At 45.2% G+C, this 27068-nt stretch overlaps 1 protein-coding gene across 1 annotated transcript in view; it reads left to right on the top strand.

The window, feature by feature from the left end:
* Nucleotides 1-1306: 1306 nt before the first annotated feature.
* Nucleotides 1307-27068, top strand: part of LOC309553977 (NXPE family member 3-like) — a gene marked incomplete at its 5' end in the record, with an annotated part of 49630 nt that continues 23868 nt past the window's right edge. Inside the window, 2 exons of the mRNA XM_082255496.1 lie at nt 1307-1756; nt 1845-2065. Coding sequence (XP_082111622.1) covers nt 1307-1756; nt 1845-2065 — 671 coding nt within the window. The remainder of the gene's footprint in view (nt 1757-1844; nt 2066-27068) is intronic.

Here is a 27068-nt window from a genome sequence, read left to right as displayed (position 1 = left end):
GTCGTCGGTTCATACCTTTACAATATTGTATAAGGTTTATGTGATGGCATCGTCAGATGCCTCTTTTGGCCGCAAGGTTCCTGCAGGCCGCTGTTTGAGGAGACTGTTGGTCTACCTCGAGGGTTTGTTGGGTAGGTCTCATCTGTTTGCTCGATGAGTCCCTTGATACTTCTGGTTGGCTCCGGTTGGGCCTTCTGGATTTTGATTTCTGTTCCCACCCCTCATTTGTGGCACTGCTTTGGGATGTCCCAATCTGATATTAATCAAGAGGACTACGTCTGTCAATGAGCGACAGAGAAAAATGGATTTTTGTAAGATCTTACCGTAAAATCCTTTTCTCTTAGCTCATTGACAGACGTAGTACCCGCCCCTCTATTGTTGAGTTGGGTTGGGTTAAATTCTCTGACACTGCTTTGTGACAGAACTGATTTCCGGCAGCAGACAGGAAGAGGATATACCCTCTGGGACTGCCCCTAAGGTGTGGCCAGAACGTTTTTCCTTCTGCCTAGTCCTACTCCTGTAGAGGACAGCATAACCCAATCTGATATTAATCAAGAGGACTATGTCTGTCAATGAGCTAAGAGAAAAGGATTTTACGGTAAGATCTTACAAAAATCCATTTATTTACAGCGCAGCGGGCGCTTATGTGACCTGCCAGCTCTCTACCTCCTTGACACAAGCACCACAGTGGGAAGTGCCATGTTTCGCCACTGACATCAACCGGGAGAGAGAAGGAGAGAGCCGGCAGGTCACGTGAGCGCCCCGCGGCGCTGTAAAAATAACACACACAGCACATGAGATTTAAATGTATGCAAAGGAATTACATGATTTTTCACCTAGTAATTTCAAACAGCTAGCGGCTGGAGGGGCTGGGAGGAGATGGCTAACACAGACACACGGAGCTAACAGGCAGAGAGGGAGGGGGTGAGGGGGAGAGACGAAAGCAGTGGATGACAGAGGAGGCATGTAAACTGACCACAGTAATCAGGGTTTTAGATGTCATGATTATTGTGGTCAGCACACAGAGGGGACACATGAACTGGCAGGATCAGCCAGGTTTTTTACAGCTTAGACAGTGACAAATGACAAAGCATAAGCCCTAGGCTGTGTATCATGCTGTAAAGGAGCAGAATATTTTTTTTTTCAGGGTTACAACCACTTTAATGTTTAGTCTTATGCTAGTTTGTTTATTCATGGAGTTTTTTTAATTCTCTTGTTTGGCCTTTTTGTTAATTTATGATGCTGATAGTTTTGTTACAGATTCCTAATAGATTCATCAGATAAATACAAACCACCCTCTCCCAAGATGCACCAGTATCACAAATCAACCTCTCCAACCACCTCTTCTTCTACTGTTAATCCTAATTTTAAGGAACTTCTCCAGTTGATTGACTGGCCGACTCCTCCATCTGCTGTGCAGCATTTCAATTTTTCGACTAGTCCCAAAATGTCTGAATACCACCTGTGGAATCCTCAAGAATCGTACAGGGTTGGAAAAACTCTAGAAGTGGTAATCACAGCTCGGGATCATAATGGTCACCCAAAAGGGTATGGTGGAGACTTCTTCAGTGTCAAGTTGCATAACCCAGCTTTGAAGGCTGGAGTCACCGGACAAGTAAAAGACTATTGCAATGGCAGCTATCTGGCCACCTTTTTGATTCCATGGACAGGGGAAGCCCAAATCCACATCACACTCATCCACTCCAGTGAAGCTGTGGATATTTTAAAGAAGAAAAGGGAGAGTTACCCAGAAAAGGTGAATTATGATCATTAAAAATTAAAAGCATTTTTTGAAAAATGTGGACCAAAATAGTCTAAAGCCTGCACTTTGTTTTACATTGAAGGTGTATTTTAATGGGTATTTTTACTATAATGGAAGCAGCGAGGTGGTGGAGTGTAACCTGGAGATTAAAGGAAAGGATGTGTGCAAGTACCGAGACCCAGTTAGTGGTGACACATGGCAGTGTGTTAGGCCAAAGAAGCTCCCCTGTGACTCCTGGATCCATCACTCAATGGGTGCATTGCGAAAAGTGACCAATGCCCAGGAAGATTCTCTTCTAAGTGAGTAAGTAAGACTTTAATCTTTTATGGAATTTTGTTTTGCCTGTACATGTTTTTATTTATTTATATTTTATTAAATGTATTTTAAAATGGAACTTTACTGCATCTGAGCCCCACAAACCAAAAATGCTATTTAATTCATTTTTAAAATTCAAAGCAAACTCCTCCATCCATCCATGTCTCTATACTTTATTTTGCTGAAAATTCATTTTGAAAAACATATCCTGGTATTTCTGGCAGTGACCATTGTAACGGAACTGTGACCCCACAATGCGATTGTGTGCTTCCGTCAGAATACCGCTTCCTTCAGTCTTGAACATAGATATCAGATATTCTAGCCCCCACTTATACAAAACAAGCCAAGAATAGCTTGTATAGATCTGGAACATTTATTGAACAAACTCACACACAATATATACCACACAGGAGGACATCTCCCTCCTGATCAGATTACCCCACCAGGTCAGGTGCCTGAATACATTATCATATGCAGATGAAATTGTTTACAGAAATATAATTCACCTGAACTAATCATCTAGCCATCTGGACAGAAACAATAGGTGAATGGGAATCCACATCTAGACAATGTTATATTTAACATGTTAATTAACTCCAACCAAAGTGACGCCTGTCACAACCATCTTGAGAACGGGCAGATGATTCATGTAGCATTTACATCCTGGGATCTCTCTGCCCTTAGCTCAGGCATTGGCTGAGCTCAGAACCCTCCCTCCCCAATGCCCAAAGATATAAGAATTCTGGGAAGAAATTATACAACAGATCCAGGGAATAACAGAAGTAGAGATGCCTAAAATCCTGAAACCTATCTATTCCATAATACTAAACTGGCAATTAAGTAATATAAAAAGACGATGATACCACATCTAATAAACACAGCAAAATCTTTAATTCCAAAATCCCGGCAAGTACCAGAGAGTCTAATGTTGAGAGATTGGGTTTAAAAGATAGATATTATCTTTAATATGGAAGAACTGTATTACTATGGGAAAAATTAAATAGGAAAATTAATTAACATCTGGAGACGTTGGATAGAGTTTAGGAGTACAAATACTGTACATAATTTTGAATTAAGGGGAATTTGAAACAAAACAGAGGGAAGGAATAGAGAAAGAAGGAACCTTTAAGAGGTTAAGACGCAAGTGGGACAGGGGAAATAGGGGTAAAAGTAAGCGTATGTATTTTGTATATTGGAAAATGAATAAAATATATATATATATATATATATATATATATATATATATATATATAAACATACTTATAGAATGTATGACATCATGTGCCTAGGCATGAAAACCAGGAAGTAACAGAAGAAATGTAAAAAAAGTAAAATTATATACCTATTATATATATTATATCTATTTACAAATGCTAGCAGCATAAGGATTAAAAATAGTCAATGTTGATTGAGAGAGTGAATTTCTGCGTTAAGTCTTCATATACACCATAAAATTAAAGCAAAACCCTAGAATTAAAAATAAATGCTAACCTTCCTTTATCGAATTTGATTACTGGAGCACCGTGGCTTGTTTACACTATGTGCCATATCCTGCACTAATCACTGCTAGGCAGGGCCGGACTGGCCTACCGGGATACTGGGAAATTTCCAGGTAGGCCGCTGGCCCTCGAGCCATTTTGAGATGTGGCTGCTGCCGGTGTCTGTCCTGCCCGGCGAGCGGCGGCTGTGCAGCGGCGGATCTCCTTCACACTCACAGGCGGCATCCGATCCCTCCCTTCCCTCCCGCACAGACACCAGCATCCCTGACTGACCAGAGACTGAGCTACCCTGTTGTAGACAGACTGCCAGGTAACAGCAAAGAGGCTTGGGGGAACTCGTGTATTGCATTTGGGGGGGAATCAGCATTGTATTAGGGCCCCCCTCCTCCTAATACAATGCTGATCTGCCCCCCCCCCCTCACCCTAATACACTGCAGTCCCCCCCCCCGCCCCAACAGCCATTGTATTAGGGGGAGGGAGTCAGGGGGGGGGGCAGAATTGTATTAGGGGGAGGGGGGGATCAGCAGTGTATTAGGGGGAGGGGGCCGGGGGGGACAGTATTGTAATAGGGGAAGGGGGAGGGGGCAGCATTGTATTAGGGAGAGGGGGACGGGGGCACAGCATTTTACAAGGGGGAAGGGGTTGGGGGAACAGCATTGTATTAGGAGGAGGGGGCCGGGGGGGAACAGCATTGTATTAGGGGGAGGATCAGCATTGTATTGGGGGAGGATCCGCATTGTATTAGGGGGAGGGAGTCAGGGAGGTCGGCAGTGTATTAGGGGGGTGGGAGGGGGGGTTCAGCAGAGTATTAGGGGAAGGGGGGAATCGGCATTGTATTAGGGGAGGGGGATCAGCATTTTATTAGGGGGAGGGGGGTCAACATTATATTAAAGGGAGGGGGCCGGGGTGAACAGCATTGTATTTGGGGGAGGGGGCCAAGGGGGGGATCAACATTGTATTAGGGGGAGGGGGGAATCAACATTGTATTAGGGGGAGGGGGATCAGCATTTTATTAGGGGGAGGGGGGAATCAGCATTGTATTAGGGGAGGGGGGGATCAGCATTGTATTAGGGGGAGGGGGCTGGGGGGGGTCAGCAGTGTATTGGGGGGTGGGAGGAGGGGGTCAGAAGTGTATTAGATAGGGGTTGGGGGCAGGGGGCCAGAAGTGTATTAAGGGGAGGGGGGTAAACAATGATTTAGATAGTGGGGAGGTGGGGTCAGCAGTGTATTAGAGGGATGGTGTCAACAGTGGTAACACTGCTATAGTGTAGTATATTAGAAGAAGGGGGGATCAGCAGTGTATTAGGGGGAGGGGGGTTCAGCTGTGTATTAAGGGGAGGGGGGCCAGAAGTGTATTGTGGGGGGGGGTCAGCAGTGTATTAGATAGTGGGGAGGGGAGGGTCAGCAGTGTATTAGATAGTGGGGGGAGGTCAGCAATGTATTAGACAGCGGGGAGGGGGGTCAGCAGTGTATTAGATAGTGGGGAGGGGGAGTCAGCAGTGTATTAGATAGCGGGGGGGGGGGCAGCCGTGTATTAGATAGCGGGGAGGGGAGTCAGCAGTGCATTAGCTAGTGGGGAGGGGGGCAGGCAGTGTATTAGATAGCGGGTAGGGGGAGTCTGCAGTGTATTAGATAGCGGGGAGGGGGGTCTGCTGTGTATTCGATAGTGCGGAGGGGGGTCTGCAGTGTATTAGATAGCAGGGAGGGGGGTCTGAAGTGTAATAGATAGTGGGAAGGGGGGTCTGCAGTGTATTAGGTAGCGGGAAGGGGATCAGTAGTGTATTAGATAGCAGGGAGGGGGGTCATCAGCGTATTAGATAGCAGGGAGGTGGGTCAGCGGCGTATTAGATAAGAGGGAGGGGGAGTCAGCAGTGTATTAGATAGCAGGGAGGGGGGTCAGCAGTGTTTTAGATAGCGGGGAGGGGGGGTCAGCAGTATATTAGATAGTGTGGAGGGGGTCTGCAGTGTAATAGATAGTGGGGAGGGGGGTCTGCAGTGTATTTGATTGCGGGTAGGGGGGTCTTCAGTGTATTAGACAGTGGGGAGGGGGGTCAGCAGTGTATTCGATAGTGGAGGGGGTCAGCAGTGTATTAGATAGTGGGGAGGGGGGTCAGCAGTGTATTAGATAATGGGGAGGGGGTCAGTAGTGTATTAGATAGTGGGGAGGGGGGTCACCAGTGTATTAGATCAGCAGTCCTCAACCCTGGCCTACAGGGCCCACTAACAGGCCAGGTTTGCAAGATAACTGAAATACATCCCAGGTGATATCATTTGCTGCTCAGTGATTGCAGTACTCTAGTCTGCACCTCCCCAAGGTAATACTTAAAATCTGGCCTGTTAGTGGGCCCTGAGGGCCGGAGTTGAGGACCACTGTATTAGATAATGGGGAGGGGGGTCACCAGTGTATTAGATAGTGATGAGGGGGGTCAACATTGTATTAGATAGTGGGGAGGGGGGACCAGCAGTGTATTAGATAGTGGGGAGGGGGGTCAGCAGTGTATTAGATAGTGGGGAGGGGGGACCAGCAGTGTATTAGATATTGGGGAGGGGGGGGGGGGGTCAGCAGTGTATTAGATAGTGGGAAGGGGGGGCCAGCTGGGCTTTTCCTAGAGCCTGTGGCCTCCCAGCTGGGCTGTCCCTGGAGCCTGCGCGGCTCTCCGAGCCTCTCCTCCAAGAAGAAGTAAGAAAAGGAATAAAAAGAGAGAATACATGGAAGAGAGAGGAAAAGTGGGGGAGGAACAAAGAAAAAGGGAGAGAAAGAATAAGAGAAAGAACAATAACGCTGGATATAGAGAGAGATGGAAAAAAAAACAAGAAATTATAATAGAAAGAAATAAAAGGGAAAGAAAGGAGAACAACGAGAATGAGTGGTAAATCCTAAAATGTACCATAAGGGGTTTTTAATTCTGTATGAGTGGAAGGGACCCAGAAACGCTAAATGTCTGCTGGTTAGGGGCGCAAATTACTTGCCTTGCCTTGCCTTGCCTTGCCTTGGGTGCTAACAACCCACGCTACACCACTGGTACTGGTATGAAATTATTTTGAGGGCTGGTTTTTATTCCCATTTCAGCCCTGCTGCTAGGACATATAGAAAACAATTCATTTCTATGTTCCCCATGCATATCACAATGCAGGGATGCTGTGTGTTGTGGAAAAATGCAGGCATGTCTTTACATCGCACAGCTTTGGATGTCACTTCAGCGCATCACAATGCACTGCTCTGAGAAGGACTGAATTACATTTCATTTTGTGATACATCCAAAAGGTTAAAGGTAACAATGCAGGGCACTGCTTGCCAATGCTGTTACAGAGCAGACACCAGCCTGCACTCTAAAACAGTCCAATTTAGCAAGTAGCTGGTATAGCACTACCCCCTAAGGAGCCACTGAGTTTTGGGTCCCCCTATAATCTGCACAGCCAGGCAACATGCATTTTCCAACATGCATCCAGACACAAGAAACAGTCCATGGGCTTGTTTTTAGGTTTTATTAGGTATTTTAACTTGGATAGAGTAAAAGGGTTATGGGATGCCCAACTTGACTGAAGAAAAACAAAACAAGGACAGTTTCCTTCTTTAGCACACTGCAATATGACAAATATTTGACTGTGTACAAGCCAGAACAGCAACAGTCTTTAGCAAAGCAATCCCCTCCTATGAATTTGATGTCCCCTGAATGTTTTTTTTTTAGCAAAGTGACAACTTGTAGAAGCTCTTGGTCCCTTTAGTGAATAAAATACCAGCCCATCAGGCTATGGTATCTGATCCCTGGGCAAGGGATTGGGTCAGCATTAGACTGTTCCCTGAAGATTGCCAAGAACTTGCATCTAGTAGACTTCTCCCTTATAGGCCATGGGGTTGTAGAGGTACTCACACTATCCTTGTCCTGCAACTATGGATGGAACTGCTTTCAGGCTTTCTGCTGGGCTGGTTCCTCTCCAAACTATGCAGACTGTCCTTTTCCCCGGTGGACTGTAGGACAGTGGAGCTCCCTCGGTCAGCTTTACTCCTTCCTCCAACCTCCAGCCTGAAGGCAGTACCCTCCTTCTCTGGGGACCCCTCCTAGGCTACACGGCAGCACCTCACCCATCCATCTTCCACCCAACTCCCCTGCTTGCCATGCTCTATAATATTTAAGGGCCTGTCTGACCAATACTACCCAGCCTTCAACCTGGGGATTGGCCAGACCCCCTGAAACATGCAAATCTAGGCCTCCTCTCTTCCTACACACCTCTTCTAGAAATTACCAGCAGTTTCTAGAAGTGTGGGAGGGTTTCAGAAGCCCCGACCTGTAGAGCCCTCCAGCCTGATCTAAAGTAAACCCTCTGACTCACACCGAGGCTTCCAGGGCCACCATTACGGGGGACAGCACATACACATGTAGGGGGCCCTGCCACCTGGGCTCTGGCCACCCAGGCTGCCCGCTCCACTGTGTTTGCTTCCTTTGCTTGGCTAGCAGGTGGGCGGGGAGTTGGTTATCACAAGACCAGTGGTAGAGAGCGTGGTACACTCTGAGGCCGGAAAACAAGGATGGAGAGGCAAACAGATCGGAGCAGTAGTGTGTGCTCAGGGAATGGGTTGGTGGCACGGTGGCGGGGAGGTGGAAGGGGGGTCAGGGGGAGATTTCTCAGACCGGTAGCCTGCCCATTGAATGAAGGTAATTGCGCTGCACAATTCCTATAACGCTGAGCTGAGCTGACATTCCCTGGATGGTCCCTTCCTGTTTCAACATGACTGCGCATCAGTGCACAAAGCAAGGTCCATAAAGACAAGGATGAGCGAGTTTGGGGTGGAGGATTTTGACTGGCCTGCACAGAGTCCTGACCTCAACCCGAAAGAACATCTTTGGGATGAATTAGAGCGGAGACTGGGAGCCATGCCTTCATCAGCGCCTGACCTCACAAATGTGCTTCTGTAAGAATGGTCAAATATTCCCATAGACACACTCCTAAACCTCCTTCCCAGGAGAGTTGAAGCTGTTGTAGATGCAAAGGGTGGGCCAACTAGACATGTGGGGAACAAAAAAAATATTTTGTTTCCTTTCGATTCAATATTTGCATAAATGAATTTAGTTAAAATAGTTTAAACCATTTAATTCATTTTCAGAATTCATTTTGTTTATTTGTTTTTAAATTAATTTTGAATATTTTTCAAATTCGAAAAGTTTTTGAATTCAAAAAGTTTTCAAATTGTTTTCAAGTTTTCAAACACTGTAAAATAGATAAGAAGATAAAAGAGTAGAATTGAATAGTATAAAATATAATAGAATATAAAAGAATATATCAGAAAATAAAAGAGTAGAATATAATAGGGTAAAACAGAACAAAATAGAATACAAAATAAAGAACAGAGTAGAATAGAAAATAATAGAATAGAAAAGAATAGAATTAAAAAAATAGAATAGAAGAGAAAGAATAAAACCATTTCCCAAAATTGAAATAGAATCTATTTGAATTTAATGGAAAATAATAGATTAGAATAGAATAGAAACAGAATAGTATAGAAAAAAAACAACAGAAAAGAATAGAAAGAATATAACCATCTTCATATTCAAATCTATTCTTTTCTATTCTATTCAAATTTGAATTGGTTCTATTTGGAAAATGGTTATAATATTTTAATTTTATTCTATTCAATTGTTTTTTGAATTCTATTATTTTTATATTTGTTTATTCTATTTTATTCTTTTCTATTTTTTTCTATTCTATTCTTATCTATTATTTTCTATTCAAGTTTTAATTTGTTCTACTTAAAATTCGAATTTCGGAAGATGGTTATATTCGCTCTATTCTTTTCCACTCTAGTCTGTTGTTTTTTTTCTATACTATTCTGTTATTTTCCATTCTTCTTTTCCAAAACATTTTATTGATGCATAAAGGGTGATAATAAGTCATACAAACAGTTGAACAATCCGATCAACATTCTCGGTGTTCAAGGTATAAGTGAAGAAAAAAAACAGGTATGCAAACATAAAATGCGCTAAAACACAAGTTCCGTAAAACAGAATTCAGAATATTTTTGAAGGAGTATGTGTAACAAAAGAGATTAGGCGCAGGTAAAGGAAGTGTCCTTGTCTCATCAAATTGTTGTAAGAAGACGGATTCGGAATGCAGTCTCAAAGATCAAGACGAGCGCCCGTATGGTGTGAGTGGATTGTGTAAAGGTTAACTGAAGGTGATAGAGGGGAAGAATTAGTTACCAGCACCAACTCTTCCCAAGGAATGAGGAGAAATAGAATTGAGGTGGGGTTGAGAAGGGTTAAAGTGAGGGTGGGGGGGGGGAGGAGGGAGAAAGGATAATGGAAGTAGTGACTCATTGTGAGAAGGCGAATGTATAAACGATGATAAGGGAAGTGGCGTCTAGGTGGAGTGTTTAGATTGAAGGCTGAAGGTTACTGTACTTTAATTGGAATGGAAGTCTTTATTTCATAATTGAAGTGTAAGTGTTGGAATTTCAGAATTTATTCCAGGGATCCCAGGTTAAGGCATATTTGATTGGTGAATCATGTGAGTAACTATGAGCTCTTCCATCTCCGCAAGTTTGTCAATTTGGATGAGCCAGCTCTTTAGGGAGGGGACTTGAGAGGTGCCCCAGTGTCTTGGTATGCAAAGCTTAGCTGCATTGACTAGGAACATACTTAGGGATTTACAGTATTTTCTAATGGCATAAGGTTGTAGATGGAATAGGTATGTAAGTGGTGAGAATGGTAATGTGTTGCAAGTTATTTCACGGATTATGTCATGTGCTTGTTTCCAAAAGATTTGTATAGCGGGGCATTTCCACCAGATGTGAAGCAGACCCCCGTAATTTTCGTGACATCGCCAACATTTGTTATCGATGTCTTTGTTCCATCTGTGAAGAAGAGAGGGTGTACGATACCATCGTGAGAGAAGTTTAAAGTTATTCTCTTGGGTGGAGACATTGACGGACCCCTTGTGGACAGCATAAAAGATCCTCGACCACTGGGCATCTGACACAATGGTCTGTGGATCAGCTGACCAAGCTTCGCAAAAAAGGCTTTCCCCTGGGTTTGTACTTACCCAGAGAGTAGAGTACAATTTCGATATCAGGTGGGGTTTGTGGTCTGGCTCAAGACATAATTCTTCAAAAGATGACAATTTTATGGGTTTAATGTTGTTTTTCAGGCTATGAAGCACAAAGTTTCTGATTTGGACATAGTTCCAGAAAGGGATCTCTGAAAAGTGTGGGAGGGAAATCAACTTCTCCTATGGGCGTATCTTCCCTTGGTTAAGAAAGTGTATAATTCTAGTGTGATCGTTGAAAGAGTTGTGAGCGAAGCGGGAGTTTTTATGACCTGGCGGGAAGTGTGGGTTGTGTAAAATGGGAGAGAGGGGGCCCGGGATGGAGGTGATGTTTTGAGTTTTGTAAATATGATGGAAACATTTTAGGGTAGGACCTATTAGGGGATGTTTAAGCGTGTCTGGGGGTATCGATTCAAAAGCACACCATGGTAGAGTTGCTAAGGGAGAGTGAGAGAAAAAGTTTTCTAGTGGCACTCAGTCTTTCTCCCTGCTCTGGGTGTTCCATTCCACAATACGCTGTAGGTGGTAAGCATATGCATATTTCTGTAAATCAGGGATACCCAAGCCTCCTTTTAGTTTAGGTTTTGTGAGTTGGGTGAAATTGATTCTGGGAGGCCTGCGGTCCCATATGAAGGTTCTGCATTGGGAATGGATTTGCTTAAAGAATGTTATCGGTATATGTATTGGGAGGGTTTGGAAGAGATAAAGAAATCTAGGAAAAATATCCATCTTAAAAATTGCAGCTCTACCAAACCATGAAAAATTGGCTTTTTGCCAAGAGGTTAGGTCTTGGTCAATTTTTTTCAGAAGGGGAACATAATTTAATTCAAATAGTGTTGAGAGTCGTTTGGGAAGTTGGATTCCTAAATATGTAATGGAGTCGGAGGTCCATTTGAAGGGAAAGTTCCTTTCGCAATTCTTAACTAGGTGATTGGTGAGAGTTATGTTAAGGGCTTGGGATTTCGAATAGTTTATTTTAAGGTTTGAAAGGTCACGGTATGTTTTGAGTGTTTGTAGGAGGTGGGGGATAGAAATGTGAGGGTTGGAGAGGAAAAGAAGGATATCATCAGCGAAAGCTGCGACTTTATAGTGATTGCCCTCAATATCGACCCCCTGGATGTTGTCGTTTGCACGAATGGAATTCAATAGTGGTTCTAATGTTAGAATAAATAGCAGGGGGGGGGACAAAGGGCAGCCTTGTCTCGTTCCTTTTGTGATGGGGAAGGCACTTGACAGGAGGCCATTTACTCTAACTCTGGCAGAGGGATTATGATATAGAGCTAGTATGAAGTTTAGAAGTCTGGGACCCAGACCCAGATTAATAAGGACCGCTTCTAGGTAGTCCCACGCCAGCCTGTCAAACGCTTTCTCCGCATCTAAGGATAGAAAAAGCCAGGTTTTCTATGTGAGGTCAGATAGTGGTGAATATTGATCGCTTTTATAGTGTTATCCCTTGCTTCTCTCCCTGGGATAAAGCCTACTTGGTCGGGGGATAAGCGAGAAGGGATGAAGGGATGTAGCCTATTTGCTAAGATCTTTGCGTAGATTTTTAGGTCTACGTTGAGTAGAGATATGGGTCTGAAGTTAGATGGTTGGGAGTTATCTTTTCCCGGTTTTGGGATCACAGTGATGTGTGCTTCTAATAGGGATGGGTTATTGTATTTGGATGAAGCAAGGGAATTGAAGGCCCTGAGAAAAGGGTCTGCCAGAATGTTTGCAAAAGTTTTGTAGTAAACCAAAGCTAGGCCATCAGGCCCTGGGCTTTTACCCAGTTTCATCTGTTTAATGACTGTATTGAATTCATCAATTGTAAGAGGTCCGTCAATGTCTCCAGCTTGGTCCGATGAGAGAGCAAGTAAGCTGTTGGTATTTAGAAAGTCCTTAAACATTTGTTTTTTGTCCGGAGGAGGTGTATTCTGATTGGAAGGGTCGTTCAGGTTATACAGCTTAGTATAATACTTAGCAAATTAATTTGCTATGTCTTCGTTTGCACTGAGCTTCCCACCTTGTGTTGAGGTTAGGGAATGGACTTTATGTGTACTTCTTTTGGAGGCTATGGCTATGGCTCTTGCTAAGTATTTGCTACTTTTGTTGCTGAATTCATTGAATAATTTTTGGGATAAGGTGAATCTTTTTCTGAATTTTTTGTTAAATTAGTTTCTCAACAATTGTCGTGTTTCTTCTAATTCAGAAAGAGTGAATTGGGCTTTTGATTTCTTATGTAGGGTTTCTAGGGAGCTTATTTTTTTTAATAAAGGGTTGATATAATTTTGATGGACTCTCTTACGTTGTGCTGATAGCTTGAGGAATAATCACCTGAGGTTGCATTTGTGGGATTGCCATTGTGAAAGAGGGCAGGAGTCTGGGGTATCATTAAGTTAGAAGAATTCTAAGATTTGGGTGGAGATTTTTTCTGTATTCTTAGGATCAGCTAGTAATGTGGGATCTAGTCTCCAAGTTTTAATGAATTGATTAGTGTTCGGGAGAGTTATTTTAGTGTAATTGGGTGATGGTCCGATATAAGCATGGGTTTGATGGAAGTACTGTTGATTAGGGTTGAGCGGACACCTAGATGTCCGTGTTCGACGGGTTCGGCCGAACTTTAAAAAAAAGTCCGGGTCCGTGTCCCGGACTTTTACCGAACTTTTCCCGGACACCGAACCCCATTGAAGTCAATGGGGACCCGAACTTTAAGGCACTAAAATGGCTCTAAAACACCAAAGGAAAGGGCTAGAGTGCTGCAAATGGCAGCAAAACGTAATTAAGAGCATGGCAAGTGCTCTGCAAACAAATGTGGATAGGGAAATAACTTAAAACAACAAAAAAAAACAGAAAAATAAAACAATGTTCTTCTTCATCTCTGAAGGACGAGGCCCATATGGAGTAGGAGGGAGGTTGAGGTGGTGGTGGATGTGGCGGTGACATAGGCGTGCGCACAGGGTGTGCTGGGTGTGCCTGGGCACACCCTAATCACCTAGGGCACATAGCATTGCCAGTGAGGAGATGGGAAAGATCTCCCTGGGACCTGCTCTGCTCTATTTCTCCTTGCCTACAGGTACATGGCCCCGATACATTACTCTCCCTGCTGGCAAACACATGCATGTGTATTTCAACTTTGGGGTGCACACCTTAATGCAATAGGCTGCGCACACCTATGGGCGGTGTAGGTGGAAGCGGCGGTGGAGGAGGACCAGGGCCGGATTAACAGCATCATGGGCTTGGTGCTGAGGATTTTGAAGGGCCTTAGGGCCGTGCCTTGCCATGCACCCAGAGGAGGAAGGGTGCAGCCATGCATGCCTAATTCAACATGGGATGCTGTCTCTGAAGCCCATAAACACATCCATGCATCGCCAACTGTCCCTCCTTGTCCGGCCTTCACGCTGTGTGGGGAGGTTCTGAGGGTGCTGCCTGGGGAAGCGAGCATAGAAGCCAGACTTCTGTGTTTACAAGTGACAGAAGAGCGGTAACAGTGAATATGGCCAACCCGGGGCCTATATAAAAGGTAGGGGCCTGGAGCTGCAGCTCCAATAGCCCCTACATTAATCTGGCCCTGAGGAGGAGGACGAGGTAGCCAACACTGCTTCTTTTCACAAATTTTAAATGAGGGTACACCCCAAAAGAGTGAGAAAGAGCAAAAATGGAACAATGGGTGGGTAAGGTCGGTATCCATTGCTATTCTGCATAAGGTACGGAAAAGTCCCGTGGGATCCATGCCTGGTTCATTTTAATGAACGTGAGCTTGTCCACATTGTCTCTGGACAGGCGGCTGCGCTTGTCTGTTATAACGCCCCCAGCCGTGCTAAATACCCGTTCAGATAATACACTGGCTGCAGGGCACGCCAGCACCTCCAAGGCGTAAAGGGCAAGCTCAGGCCATGTGCCCAATTTGGAGACCCAGAAGTTGAAGGGGGCAGACCCGTCATTCACTACATGTAGGCGTGTGCACACATACTGCTCCACCATGTTGGTAAAATGCTGCCTCCTGCTAAGACGTTCCATCTGAGCTGCTGGTGCTGCTGTTTGTTGTGGCGTGCTGACAAAGCTTTTCCACATTTTGGCCATGCTAACCCTGCCTTCTGAGGTGCTGGCGGTGCCCTGGTTGCGTTGGCGACCTCCTCCTCCTCCTCCTCTGCCTTGTGCTTCCACTGTGGCCCCGCTGTCAGATGGGAATGCCAGCAGCATGGCGTCTACCAGCGTGCGCTTGTACTCGCGCATCTTGCGATCGCGCTCCAGTGAGTGAATTAAGGACGGTACGTTGTCCTTGTAACGGGGATCCAGCAGCGTGGCCACCCAGTAATCAGCACAAGTTAGAATGTGGGCAACTCGGCGGTCGTTGTGGAGACACTGCAGCATGTAATCGCTCATGTGTGCCAGGCTGCCCAGAGGCAACGAAAGGCTGTCCTCTGTGGGAGGTGTATGGTCCGTGTCCTCTGTATCCCCCCAGCCACGCACCAGTGATGGCCATGAGCTGGCCTGGGTGCCACCCTGCTGTGAACATGGTTCCATCTCCTCCTCCAGCTCCTCCTCCTCCTCATCCTCCTCATCCTCCAGAACTGTGCCCCTGCTGGACAATTGCGTCCCTGGCGTTTGCGTGTGCAGGAACCCACCCTCGGAGCCCCTTGCGAATGACTGCCCTGAAAGCCTTGGAAATGTTACCTCTTCATCCTCCTCCTCCTCCTCATCCTGTGCCACATCCTCTTCCATCATCGCCCGAATTGTTTTTTCAAGGAGGCATAGAAGTGGGATAGTTAAGCTGAGAACGGCGTCATTGCCACTGGCCATGTTGGTGGAGTACTCAAAACAGCGCAACAAGGCACACAGGTCTCGCATGGAGGCCCAGTTATTGGTGGTGAAGTGGTGCTGTTCCGCAGAGCGACTCACGCGTGCGTGCTGCAGCTGAAACTCCACTATGGCCTGCTGCTGCTCGCACAGTCTTTCCAGCATGTGCAAGGTGGAGTTCCACCTTGTGGGCACGTCACATATGAGGCGGTGAGCGGGAAGGCCGAAGTTACGCTGCAGCGCTGCCAGGCGAGCAGCAGCAGGGTGAGAACGCCGAAAGTGCGCACAAACGGCCCGCACTTTCTGCAGCAGCTCTGACATATCGGGGTAGTTTTTAAGGAACCTCTGCACCACCAAATTCAGCACATGCGCCAGGCAAGGGATGTGCGTCAAACCGGCTAGGCCCAGAGCTGCTATGAGATTTCGCCCGTTATCGCACACCACCAGGCCGGGCTTGAGGCTCGCTGGCAGCAACCACTCATTTGTCTGCTGTTCCATGCTCCTCCACAACTCCTGCGCGGTGTGTGGTTTGTCCCCCAAACAGGCAAGTTGTAAAACTGCCTGCTGTCGTTTACCCCTGGCCGTGCTGAAGTTGGTGGTGAAGGTGTTACGCTGTCCGGATGAGGAGGCGGTAGAGGATGAGGAAGCGGAGTAGGAGGAGTTAGGAACAGGAGGCAAACTGAAGCGCCCTGCAATCCTCGGTGGTGGAAGGACATGCGCCAAATTGCTATCCGCCTCAGGCCCATCCGCCACTGCATTTACCCAGTGTGCCGTTAGGGAGATATAACGCCCCTGACCGTGCTTACTGGTCCACGTATCCGTAGTTAGGTGGACCTTGGCACAGATGGCGTTGCGCAGTGCACACCTGATTTTTTCCCCCACTTGGTTGTGCAGGGAAGGGATGGCTTGCCTGGAAAAGTAGTGGCGGCTGGGCACGACGTACTGTGGGACAGCCACCGACATAAGGTTTTTAAAACTGTGCGTCTCCACCAGACGGAATGACAGCATTTCAAAGGCCAATAATTTTGAAATGCTGGCATTCAGGGCCAGGGATCGCGGGTGGGTAGGGGGGTACTTCCTCTTCCTCTCAAGTGTTTGGGAGATGGAAAGCTGAACGCTTCCACGGGACATTGTGGAGATGGTTGTTGGTGACCCAGGTGGTGGTGTTGCTGACAGATCGTCTGTTTGCGGGGTGGCAGGTGCCGGTATCACTACAGATGTGGCTGGAGCGGCCGAGACTGCAGCAGAAGAGGAAGCAGGATGAGCCAGAGACGTTTCTTGGTTTTGAAGGTGTGTACTCCACTGCAGCTCGTGCTTTGCACTTAGATGCCTGATCATGCAGGTTGTGCTCAGGTTGAGAAGGTTCATGCCTCGCTTCAAGCTCTGATTGCACAGGGTGCAAACCACTCGTGTCCTGTCATCAGCACATTTTCTAAAGAACTTCCACGCTAGAGAACTCCTTTGAGCTGACTTTGGTGCGCTCGTTCCCTTGCTGCGTTGGGCAGTAGCGGGCGTAGTGTCTAGGGCACGGCCGCTCCGCTTCTGCACCCTGCTCCCTCTTCTGCTGTGCTGGTGGCTCTGTGCGACCACCGCCTCTTCCTCCAAACTACTCAGTTCACCTGCATGACGTTCATTCCATGTGGGGTCGAGGACCTCATCGTCCTCCACATCATCTTCCACCCAGTCTTCACCCCTGCCCTCCTTGTCGGTCTCCACAATGCTGAACGCCGCAGCAGTTGGCACCTGCGTTTCGTCATCATCGGAGACGTGCTGCGATGATCCTTGCATGTACTCATCTTGAGAAATAAGTGGTTGGGCATCGCTGCACTCAATCTCTTCCACTTCTGGGGCAGGGCTAGGTGGATGGCCCTGGGAAACCCTGCTGACAGAGTCCTCAAAAAGAATAAGAGACTGCTGTATGGCTTGGGGCTCAGACTGCTGGCCTGATTTGCAAGGGGGTGAGGTGAAAGACGGTTGGACATTGGCTGCAGGTGCCAACTCTGACCTTTCTGCAGTAGACTGGGTGGGAGACAATGTGAAGGAACTGGAGGCACTGTCAGCAGCAAACCAATCTACTATCGCCTCAACTTGTTCTGGCCTCATCACTTCTAGGGGCGTTTGATGCCCTACCAAATACTGATGCAGGTTCTGTCGCCTACTCACACTTGAGGAAGGTGTTTCACTTGTGCGTGTAGCTGGCACAGATCGACCATGTCCTCTCCTTGCAACAGGAGCTCTACCAGCAGCACCACGACCCAGGCCACGGCCCTTATTTGACGGTCTCCTCATATTTCTGTAATTTAAGATCTTGCCCTAGAAAGGTTTTTATTGAATAGCGGAATAGAAAATATGATCCAAAAAAAGTGTATGTATATCACACGTACACAACCACACTAGGCCCCAATTACTATTGTTTGTACCCCTAAAAGGCTAGATGAGGAGTAGGGGGGGTATGGAACAGGCAGCACCCTCAAACCTTCAGAAGTATGAGATGAACCCCAACAACTTGGAAAGGTGGATCTCTCTCACACGTACCGACACAGACTATCCCGCAATTCAATTGATCCTCAAAGGTTTTTATTGAATAGCGGAATAGGAAATATGATCAAAAAAAGTGTATGTATCTCGCACGTACACAACCACACTAGGCCCCAATTACTATTGTTTGTACCCCTAAAAGGCTAGATGAGGAGTGGGGGGGTATGGAACAGGCAGCACCCTCAAACCTTCAGAAGTATGAGATGAACCCCAACAACTTGGAAAGGTGGATCTCTCTCACACGTACCGACACAGACTATCCCGCAATTCAATTGATCCTCAAAGGTTTTTATTGAATAGCGGAATAGGAAATATGATCAAAAAAAGTGTATGTATCTCGCACGTACACAACCACACTAGGCCCCAATTACTATTGTTTGTACCCCTAAAAGGCTAGATGAGGAGTAGGGGGGGTATGGAACAGGCAGCACCCTCAAACCTTCAGAAGTATGAGATGAACCCCAACAACTTGGAAAGGTGGATCTCTCTCACACGTACCGACACAGACTATCCCGCAATTCAATTGATCCTCAAAGGTTTTTATTGAATAGCGGAATAGGAAATATGATCAAAAAAAGTGTATGTATCTCGCACGTACACAACCACACTAGGCCCCAATTACTATTGTTTGTACCCCTAAAAGGCTAGATGAGGAGTAGGGGGGGTATGGAACAGGCAGCACCCTCAAACCTTCAGAAGTATGAGATGAACCCCAACAACTTGGAAAGGTGGATCTCTCTCACACGTACCGACACAGACTATCCCGCAATTCAATTGATCCTCAAAGGTTTTTATTGAATAGCGGAATAGGAAATATGATCAAAAAAAGTGTATGTATCTCGCACGTACACAACCACACTAGGCCCCAATTACTATTGTTTGTACCCCTAAAAGGCTAGATGAGGAGTAGGGGGGGTATGGAACAGGCAGCACCCTCAAACCTTCAGAAGTATGAGATGAACCCCAACAACTTGGAAAGGTGGATCTCTCTCACACGTACCGACACAGACTATCCCGCAATTCAATTGATCCTCAAAGGTTTTTATTGAATAGCGGAATAGGAAATATGATCAAAAAAAGTGTATGTATCTCGCACGTACACAACCACACTAGGCCCCAATTACTATTGTTTGTACCCCTAAAAGGCTAGATGAGGAGTAGGGGGGGTATGGAACAGGCAGCACCCTCAAACCTTCAGAAGTATGAGATGAACCCCAACAACTTGGAAAGGTGGATCTCTCTCACACGTACCAACACAGACTATCCCCCAATTTAACTGATCCCCAAAGGTTTTTGATTAAATAGCGGAATAGAAAATATGATCCCAAAAAAGTGTATGTATATCACACGTACACAACCACACTAGGCCCCAATTACTATTGTTTGTACCCCTAAAAGGCTAGGAGTAGGGGGGGTATGGAACAGGCAGCACCCTCAAACCTTCAGAAGTATGAGATGAACCCCAACAACTTGGAAAGGTGGATCTCTCTCACACGTACCAACACAGACTATCCCCCAATTTAACTGATCCCCAAAGGTTTTTGATTAAATAGCGGAATAGAAAATATGATCCCAAAAAAGTGTATGTATATCACACGTACACAACCACACTAGGCCCCAATTACTATTGTTTGTACCCCTAAAAGGCTAGGAGTAGGGGGGGTATGGAACAGGCAGCACCCTCAAACCTTCAGAAGTATGAGATGAACCCCAACAACTTGGAAAGGTGGATCTCTCTCACACGTACCAACACAGACTATCCCCCAATTTAACTGATCCCCAAAGGTTTTTGATTAAATAGCGGAATAGAAAATATGATCCCAAAAAAGTGTATGTATATCACACGTACACAACCACACTAGGCCCCAATTACTATTGTTTGTACCCCTAAAAGGCTAGGAGTAGGGGGAGTATGGAACAGGCAGCACCCTCAAACCTTCAGAAGTATGAGATGAACCCCAACAACTTGGAAAGGTAGATCTCTCTCACACGTACCAACACAGACTATCCCCCAATTTAACTGATCCCCAAAGGTTTTTGATTAAATAGCGGAATAGAAAATATGATCCCAAAAAAGTGTATGTATATCACACGTACACAACCACACTAGGCCCCAATTACTATTGTTTGTACCCCTAAAAGGCTAGGAGTAGGGGGGGTATGGAACAGGCAGCACCCTCAAACCTTCAGAAGTATGAGATGAACCCCAACAACTTGGAAAGGTGGATCTCTCTCACACGTACCAACACAGACTATCCCCCAATTTAACTGATCCCCAAAGGTTTTTGATTAAATAGCGGAATAGAAAATATGATCCCAAAAAAGTGTATGTATATCACACGTACACAACCACACTAGGCCCCAATTACTATTGTTTGTACCCCTAAAAGGCTAGGAGTAGGGGGGGTATGGAACAGGCAGCACCCTCAAACCTTCAGAAGTATGAGATGAACCCCAACAACTTGGAAAGGTGGATCTCTCTCACACGTACCAACACAGACTATCCCCCAATTTAACTGATCCCCAAAGGTTTTTGATTAAATAGCGGAATAGAAAATATGATCCCAAAAAAGTGTATGTATATCACACGTACACAACCACACTAGGCCCCAATTACTATTGTTTGTACCCCTAAAAGGCTAGGAGTAGGGGGAGTATGGAACAGGCAGCACCCTCAAACCTTCAGAAGTATGAGATGAACCCCAACAACTTGGAAAGGTGGATCTCTCTCACACGTACCAACACAGACTATCCCCCAATTTAACTGATCCCCAAAGGTTTTTGATTAAATAGCGGAATAGAAAATATGATCCCAAAAAAGTGTATGTATATCACACGTACACAACCACACTAGGCCCCAATTACTATTGTTTGTACCCCTAAAAGGCTAGGAGTAGGGGGAGTATGGAACAGGCAGCACCCTCAAACCTTCAGAAGTATGAGATGAACCCCAACAACTTGGAAAGGTGGATCTCTCTCACACGTACCAACACAGACTATCCCCCAATTTAACTGATCCCCAAAGGTTTTTGATTAAATAGCGGAATAGAAAATATGATCCCAAAAAAGTGTATGTATATCACACGTACACAACCACACTAGGCCCCAATTACTATTGTTTGTACCCCTAAAAGGCTAGGAGTAGGGGGAGTATGGAACAGGCAGCACCCTCAAACCTTCAGAAGTATGAGATGAACCCCAACAACTTGGAAAGGTGGATCTCTCTCACACGTACCAACACAGACTATCCCCCAATTTAACTGATCCCCAAAGGTTTTTGATTAAATAGCGGAATAGAAAATATGATCCCAAAAAAGTGTATGTATATCACACGTACACAACCACACTAGGCCCCAATTACTATTGTTTGTACCCCTAAAAGGCTAGGAGTAGGGGGGGTATGGAACAGGCAGCACCCTCAAACCTTCAGAAGTATGAGATGAACCCCAACAACTTGGAAAGGTGGATCTCTCTCACACGTACCAACACAGACTATCCCCCAATTTAACTGATCCCCAAAGGTTTTTGATTAAATAGCGGAATAGAAAATATGATCCCAAAAAAGTGTATGTATATCACACGTACACAACCACACTAGGCCCCAATTACTATTGTTTGTACCCCTAAAAGGCTAGGAGTAGGGGGAGTATGGAACAGGCAGCACCCTCAAACCTTCAGAAGTATGAGATGAACCCCAACAACTTGGAAAGGTGGATCTCTCTCACACGTACCAACACAGACTATCCCCCAATTTAACTGATCCCCAAAGGTTTTTGATTAAATAGCGGAATAGAAAATATGATCCCAAAAAAGTGTATGTATATCACACGTACACAACCACACTAGGCCCCAATTACTATTGTTTGTACCCCTAAAAGGCTAGGAGTAGGGGGAGTATGGAACAGGCAGCACCCTCAAACCTTCAGAAGTATGAGATGAACCCCAACAACTTGGAAAGGTGGATCTCTCTCACACGTACCAACACAGACTATCCCCCAATTTAACTGATCCCCAAAGGTTTTTGATTAAATAGCGGAATAGAAAATATGATCCCAAAAAAGTGTATGTATATCACACGTACACAACCACACTAGGCCCCAATTACTATTGTTTGTACCCCTAAAAGGCTAGGAGTAGGGGGAGTATGGAACAGGCAGCACCCTCAAACCTTCAGAAGTATGAGATGAACCCCAACAACTTGGAAAGGTGGATCTCTCTCACACGTACCAACACAGACTATCCCCCAATTTAACTGATCCCCAAAGGTTTTTGATTAAATAGCGGAATAGAAAATATGATCCCAAAAAAGTGTATGTATATCACACGTACACAACCACACTAGGCCCCAATTACTATTGTTTGTACCCCTAAAAGGCTAGGAGTAGGGGGAGTATGGAACAGGCAGCACCCTCAAACCTTCAGAAGTATGAGATGAACCTCAACAACTTGGAAAGGTGGATCTCTCTCACACGTACCAACACAGACTATCCCCCAATTTAACTGATCCCCAAAGGTTTTTGATTAAATAGCGGAATAGAAAATATGATCCCAAAAAAGTGTATGTATATCACACGTACACAACCACACTAGGCCCCAATTACTATTGTTTGTACCCCTAAAAGGCTAGGAGTAGGGGGAGTATGGAACAGGCAGCACCCTCAAACCTTCAGAAGTATGAGATGAACCCCAACAACTTGGAAAGGTGGATCTCTCTCACACGTACCAACACAGACTATCCCCCAATTTAACTGATCCCCAAAGGTTTTTGATTAAATAGCGGAATAGAAAATATGATCCCAAAAAAGTGTATGTATATCACACGTACACAACCACACTAGGCCCCAATTACTATTGTTTGTACCCCTAAAAGGCTAGGAGTAGGGGGAGTATGGAACAGGCAGCACCCTCAAACCTTCAGAAGTATGAGATGAACCTCAACAACTTGGAAAGGTGGATCTCTCTCACACGTACCAACACAGACTATCCCCCAATTTAACTGATCCCCAAAGGTTTTTGATTAAATAGCGGAATAGAAAATATGATCCCAAAAAAGTGTATGTATATCACACGTACACAACCACACTAGGCCCCAATTACTATTGTTTGTACCCCTAAAAGGCTAGGAGTAGGGGGAGTATGGAACAGGCAGCACCCTCAAACCTTCAGAAGTATGAGATGAACCCCAACAACTTGGAAAGGTGGATCTCTCTCACACGTACCAACACAGACTATCCCCCAATTTAACTGATCCCCAAAGGTTTTTGATTAAATAGCGGAATAGAAAATATGATCCCAAAAAAGTGTATGTATATCACACGTACACAACCACACTAGGCCCCAATTACTATTGTTTGTACCCCTAAAAGGCTAGGAGTAGGGGGAGTATGGAACAGGCAGCACCCTCAAACCTTCAGAAGTATGAGATGAACCCCAACAACTTGGAAAGGTGGATCTCTCTCACACGTACCGACACAGACTATCCCGCAATTCAATTGATCCTCAAAGGTTTTTATTGAATAGCGGAATAGGAAATATGATCAAAAAAAGTGTATGTATCTCGCACGTACACAACCACACTAGGCCCCAATTACTATTGTTTGTACCCCTAAAAGGCTAGATGAGGAGTAGGGGGGGTATGGAACAGGCAGCACCCTCAAACCTTCAGAAGTATGAGATGAACCCCAACAACTTGGAAAGGTGGATCTCTCTCACACGTACCAACACAGACTATCCCCCAATTTAACTGATCCCCAAAGGTTTTTGATTAAATAGCGGAATAGAAAATATGATCCCAAAAAAGTGTATGTATATCACACGTACACAACCACACTAGGCCCCAATTACTATTGTTTGTACCCCTAAAAGGCTAGGAGTAGGGGGGGTATGGAACAGGCAGCACCCTCAAACCTTCAGAAGTATGAGATGAACCCCAACAACTTGGAAAGGTGGATCTCTCTCACACGTACCAACACAGACTATCCCCCAATTTAACTGATCCCCAAAGGTTTTTGATTAAATAGCGGAATAGAAAATATGATCCCAAAAAAGTGTATGTATATCACACGTACACAACCACACTAGGCCCCAATTACTATTGTTTGTACCCCTAAAAGGCTAGGAGTAGGGGGAGTATGGAACAGGCAGCACCCTCAAACCTTCAGAAGTATGAGATGAACCCCAACAACTTGGAAAGGTGGATCTCTCTCACACGTACCAACACAGACTATCCCCCAATTTAACTGATCCCCAAAGGTTTTTGATTAAATAGCGGAATAGAAAATATGATCCCAAAAAAGTGTATGTATATCACACGTACACAACCACACTAGGCCCCAATTACTATTGTTTGTACCCCTAAAAGGCTAGGAGTAGGGGGGGTATGGAACAGGCAGCACCCTCAAACCTTCAGAAGTATGAGATGAACCCCAACAACTTGGAAAGGTGGATCTCTCTCACACGTACCAACACAGACTATCCCCCAATTTAACTGATCCCCAAAGGTTTTTGATTAAATAGCGGAATAGAAAATATGATCCCAAAAAAGTGTATGTATATCACACGTACACAACCACACTAGGCCCCAATTACTATTGTTTGTACCCCTAAAAGGCTAGGAGTAGGGGGAGTATGGAACAGGCAGCACCCTCAAACCTTCAGAAGTATGAGATGAACCCCAACAACTTGGAAAGGTGGATCTCTCTCACACGTACCAACACAGACTATCCCCCAATTTAACTGATCCCCAAAGGTTTTTGATTAAATAGCGGAATAGAAAATATGATCCCAAAAAAGTGTATGTATATCACACGTACACAACCACACTAGGCCCCAATTACTATTGTTTGTACCCCTAAAAGGCTAGGAGTAGGGGGGGTATGGAACAGGCAGCACCCTCAAACCTTCAGAAGTATGAGATGAACCCCAACAACTTGGAAAGGTGGATCTCTCTCACACGTACCAACACAGACTATCCCCCAATTTAACTGATCCCCAAAGGTTTTTGATTAAATAGCGGAATAGAAAATATGATCCCAAAAAAGTGTATGTATATCACACGTACACAACCACACTAGGCCCCAATTACTATTGTTTGTACCCCTAAAAGGCTAGGAGTAGGGGGGGTATGGAACAGGCAGCACCCTCAAACCTTCAGAAGTATGAGATGAACCCCAACAACTTGGAAAGGTGGATCTCTCTCACACGTACCAACACAGACTATCCCCCAATTTAACTGATCCCCAAAGGTTTTTGATTAAATAGCGGAATAGAAAATATGATCCCAAAAAAGTGTATGTATATCACACGTACACAACCACACTAGGCCCCAATTACTATTGTTTGTACCCCTAAAAGGCTAGGAGTAGGGGGAGTATGGAACAGGCAGCACCCTCAAACCTTCAGAAGTATGAGATGAACCCCAACAACTTGGAAAGGTGGATCTCTCTCACACGTACCAACACAGACTATCCCCCAATTTAACTGATCCCCAAAGGTTTTTGATTAAATAGCGGAATAGAAAATATGATCCCAAAAAAGTGTATGTATATCACACGTACACAACCACACTAGGCCCCAATTACTATTGTTTGTACCCCTAAAAGGCTAGGAGTAGGGGGAGTATGGAACAGGCAGCACCCTCAAACCTTCAGAAGTATGAGATGAACCCCAACAACTTGGAAAGGTGGATCTCTCTCACACGTACCAACACAGACTATCCCCCAATTTAACTGATCCCCAAAGGTTTTTGATTAAATAGCGGAATAGAAAATATGATCCCAAAAAAGTGTATGTATATCACACGTACACAACCACACTAGGCCCCAATTACTATTGTTTGTACCCCTAAAAGGCTAGGAGTAGGGGGAGTATGGAACAGGCAGCACCCTCAAACCTTCAGAAGTATGAGATGAACCCCAACAACTTGGAAAGGTGGATCTCTCTCACACGTACCAACACAGACTATCCCCCAATTTAACTGATCCCCAAAGGTTTTTGATTAAATAGCGGAATAGAAAATATGATCCCAAAAAAGTGTATGTATATCACACGTACACAACCACACTAGGCCCCAATTACTATTGTTTGTACCCCTAAAAGGCTAGGAGTAGGGGGAGTATGGAACAGGCAGCACCCTCAAACCTTCAGAAGTATGAGATGAACCCCAACAACTTGGAAAGGTGGATCTCTCTCACACGTACCAACACAGACTATCCCCCAATTTAACTGATCCCCAAAGGTTTTTGATTAAATAGCGGAATAGAAAATATGATCCCAAAAAAGTGTATGTATATCAAACGTACACAACCACACTAGGCCCCAATTACTATTGTTTGTACCCCTAAAAGGCTAGGAGTAGGGGGAGTATGGAACAGGCAGCACCCTCAAACCTTCAGAAGTATGAGATGAACCCCAACAACTTGGAAAGGTGGATCTCTCTCACACGTACCAACACAGACTATCCCCCAATTTAACTGATCCCCAAAGGTTTTTGATTAAATAGCGGAATAGAAAATATGATCCCAAAAAAGTGTATGTATATCACACGTACACAACCACACTAGGCCCCAATTACTATTGTTTGTACCCCTAAAAGGCTAGGAGTAGGGGGAGTATGGAACAGGCAGCACCCTCAAACCTTCAGAAGTATGAGATGAACCCCAACAACTTGGAAAGGTGGATCTCTCTCACACGTACCAACACAGACTATCCCCCAATTTAACTGATCCCCAAAGGTTTTTGATTAAATAGCGGAATAGAAAATATGATCCCAAAAAAGTGTATGTATATCACACGTACACAACCACACTAGGCCCCAATTACTATTGTTTGTACCCCTAAAAGGCTAGGAGTAGGGGGAGTATGGAACAGGCAGCACCCTCAAACCTTCAGAAGTATGAGATGAACCTCAACAACTTGGAAAGGTGGATCTCTCTCACACGTACCAACACAGACTATCCCCCAATTTAACTGATCCCCAAAGGTTTTTGATTAAATAGCGGAATAGAAAATATGATCCCAAAAAAGTGTATGTATATCACACGTACACAACCACACTAGGCCCCAATTACTATTGTTTGTACCCCTAAAAGGCTAGGAGTAGGGGGAGTATGGAACAGGCAGCACCCTCAAACCTT

Source organism: Pelophylax lessonae, assembly GCF_965119305.1.
Source record: "Pelophylax lessonae genome assembly, chromosome: 4".
NCBI classification, from domain to species: domain Eukaryota; kingdom Metazoa; phylum Chordata; class Amphibia; order Anura; family Ranidae; genus Pelophylax; species Pelophylax lessonae.
The sequence above is the reverse complement of the archived record's forward strand: the minus strand, read 5'-3'. Positions and strand labels throughout refer to the sequence as shown.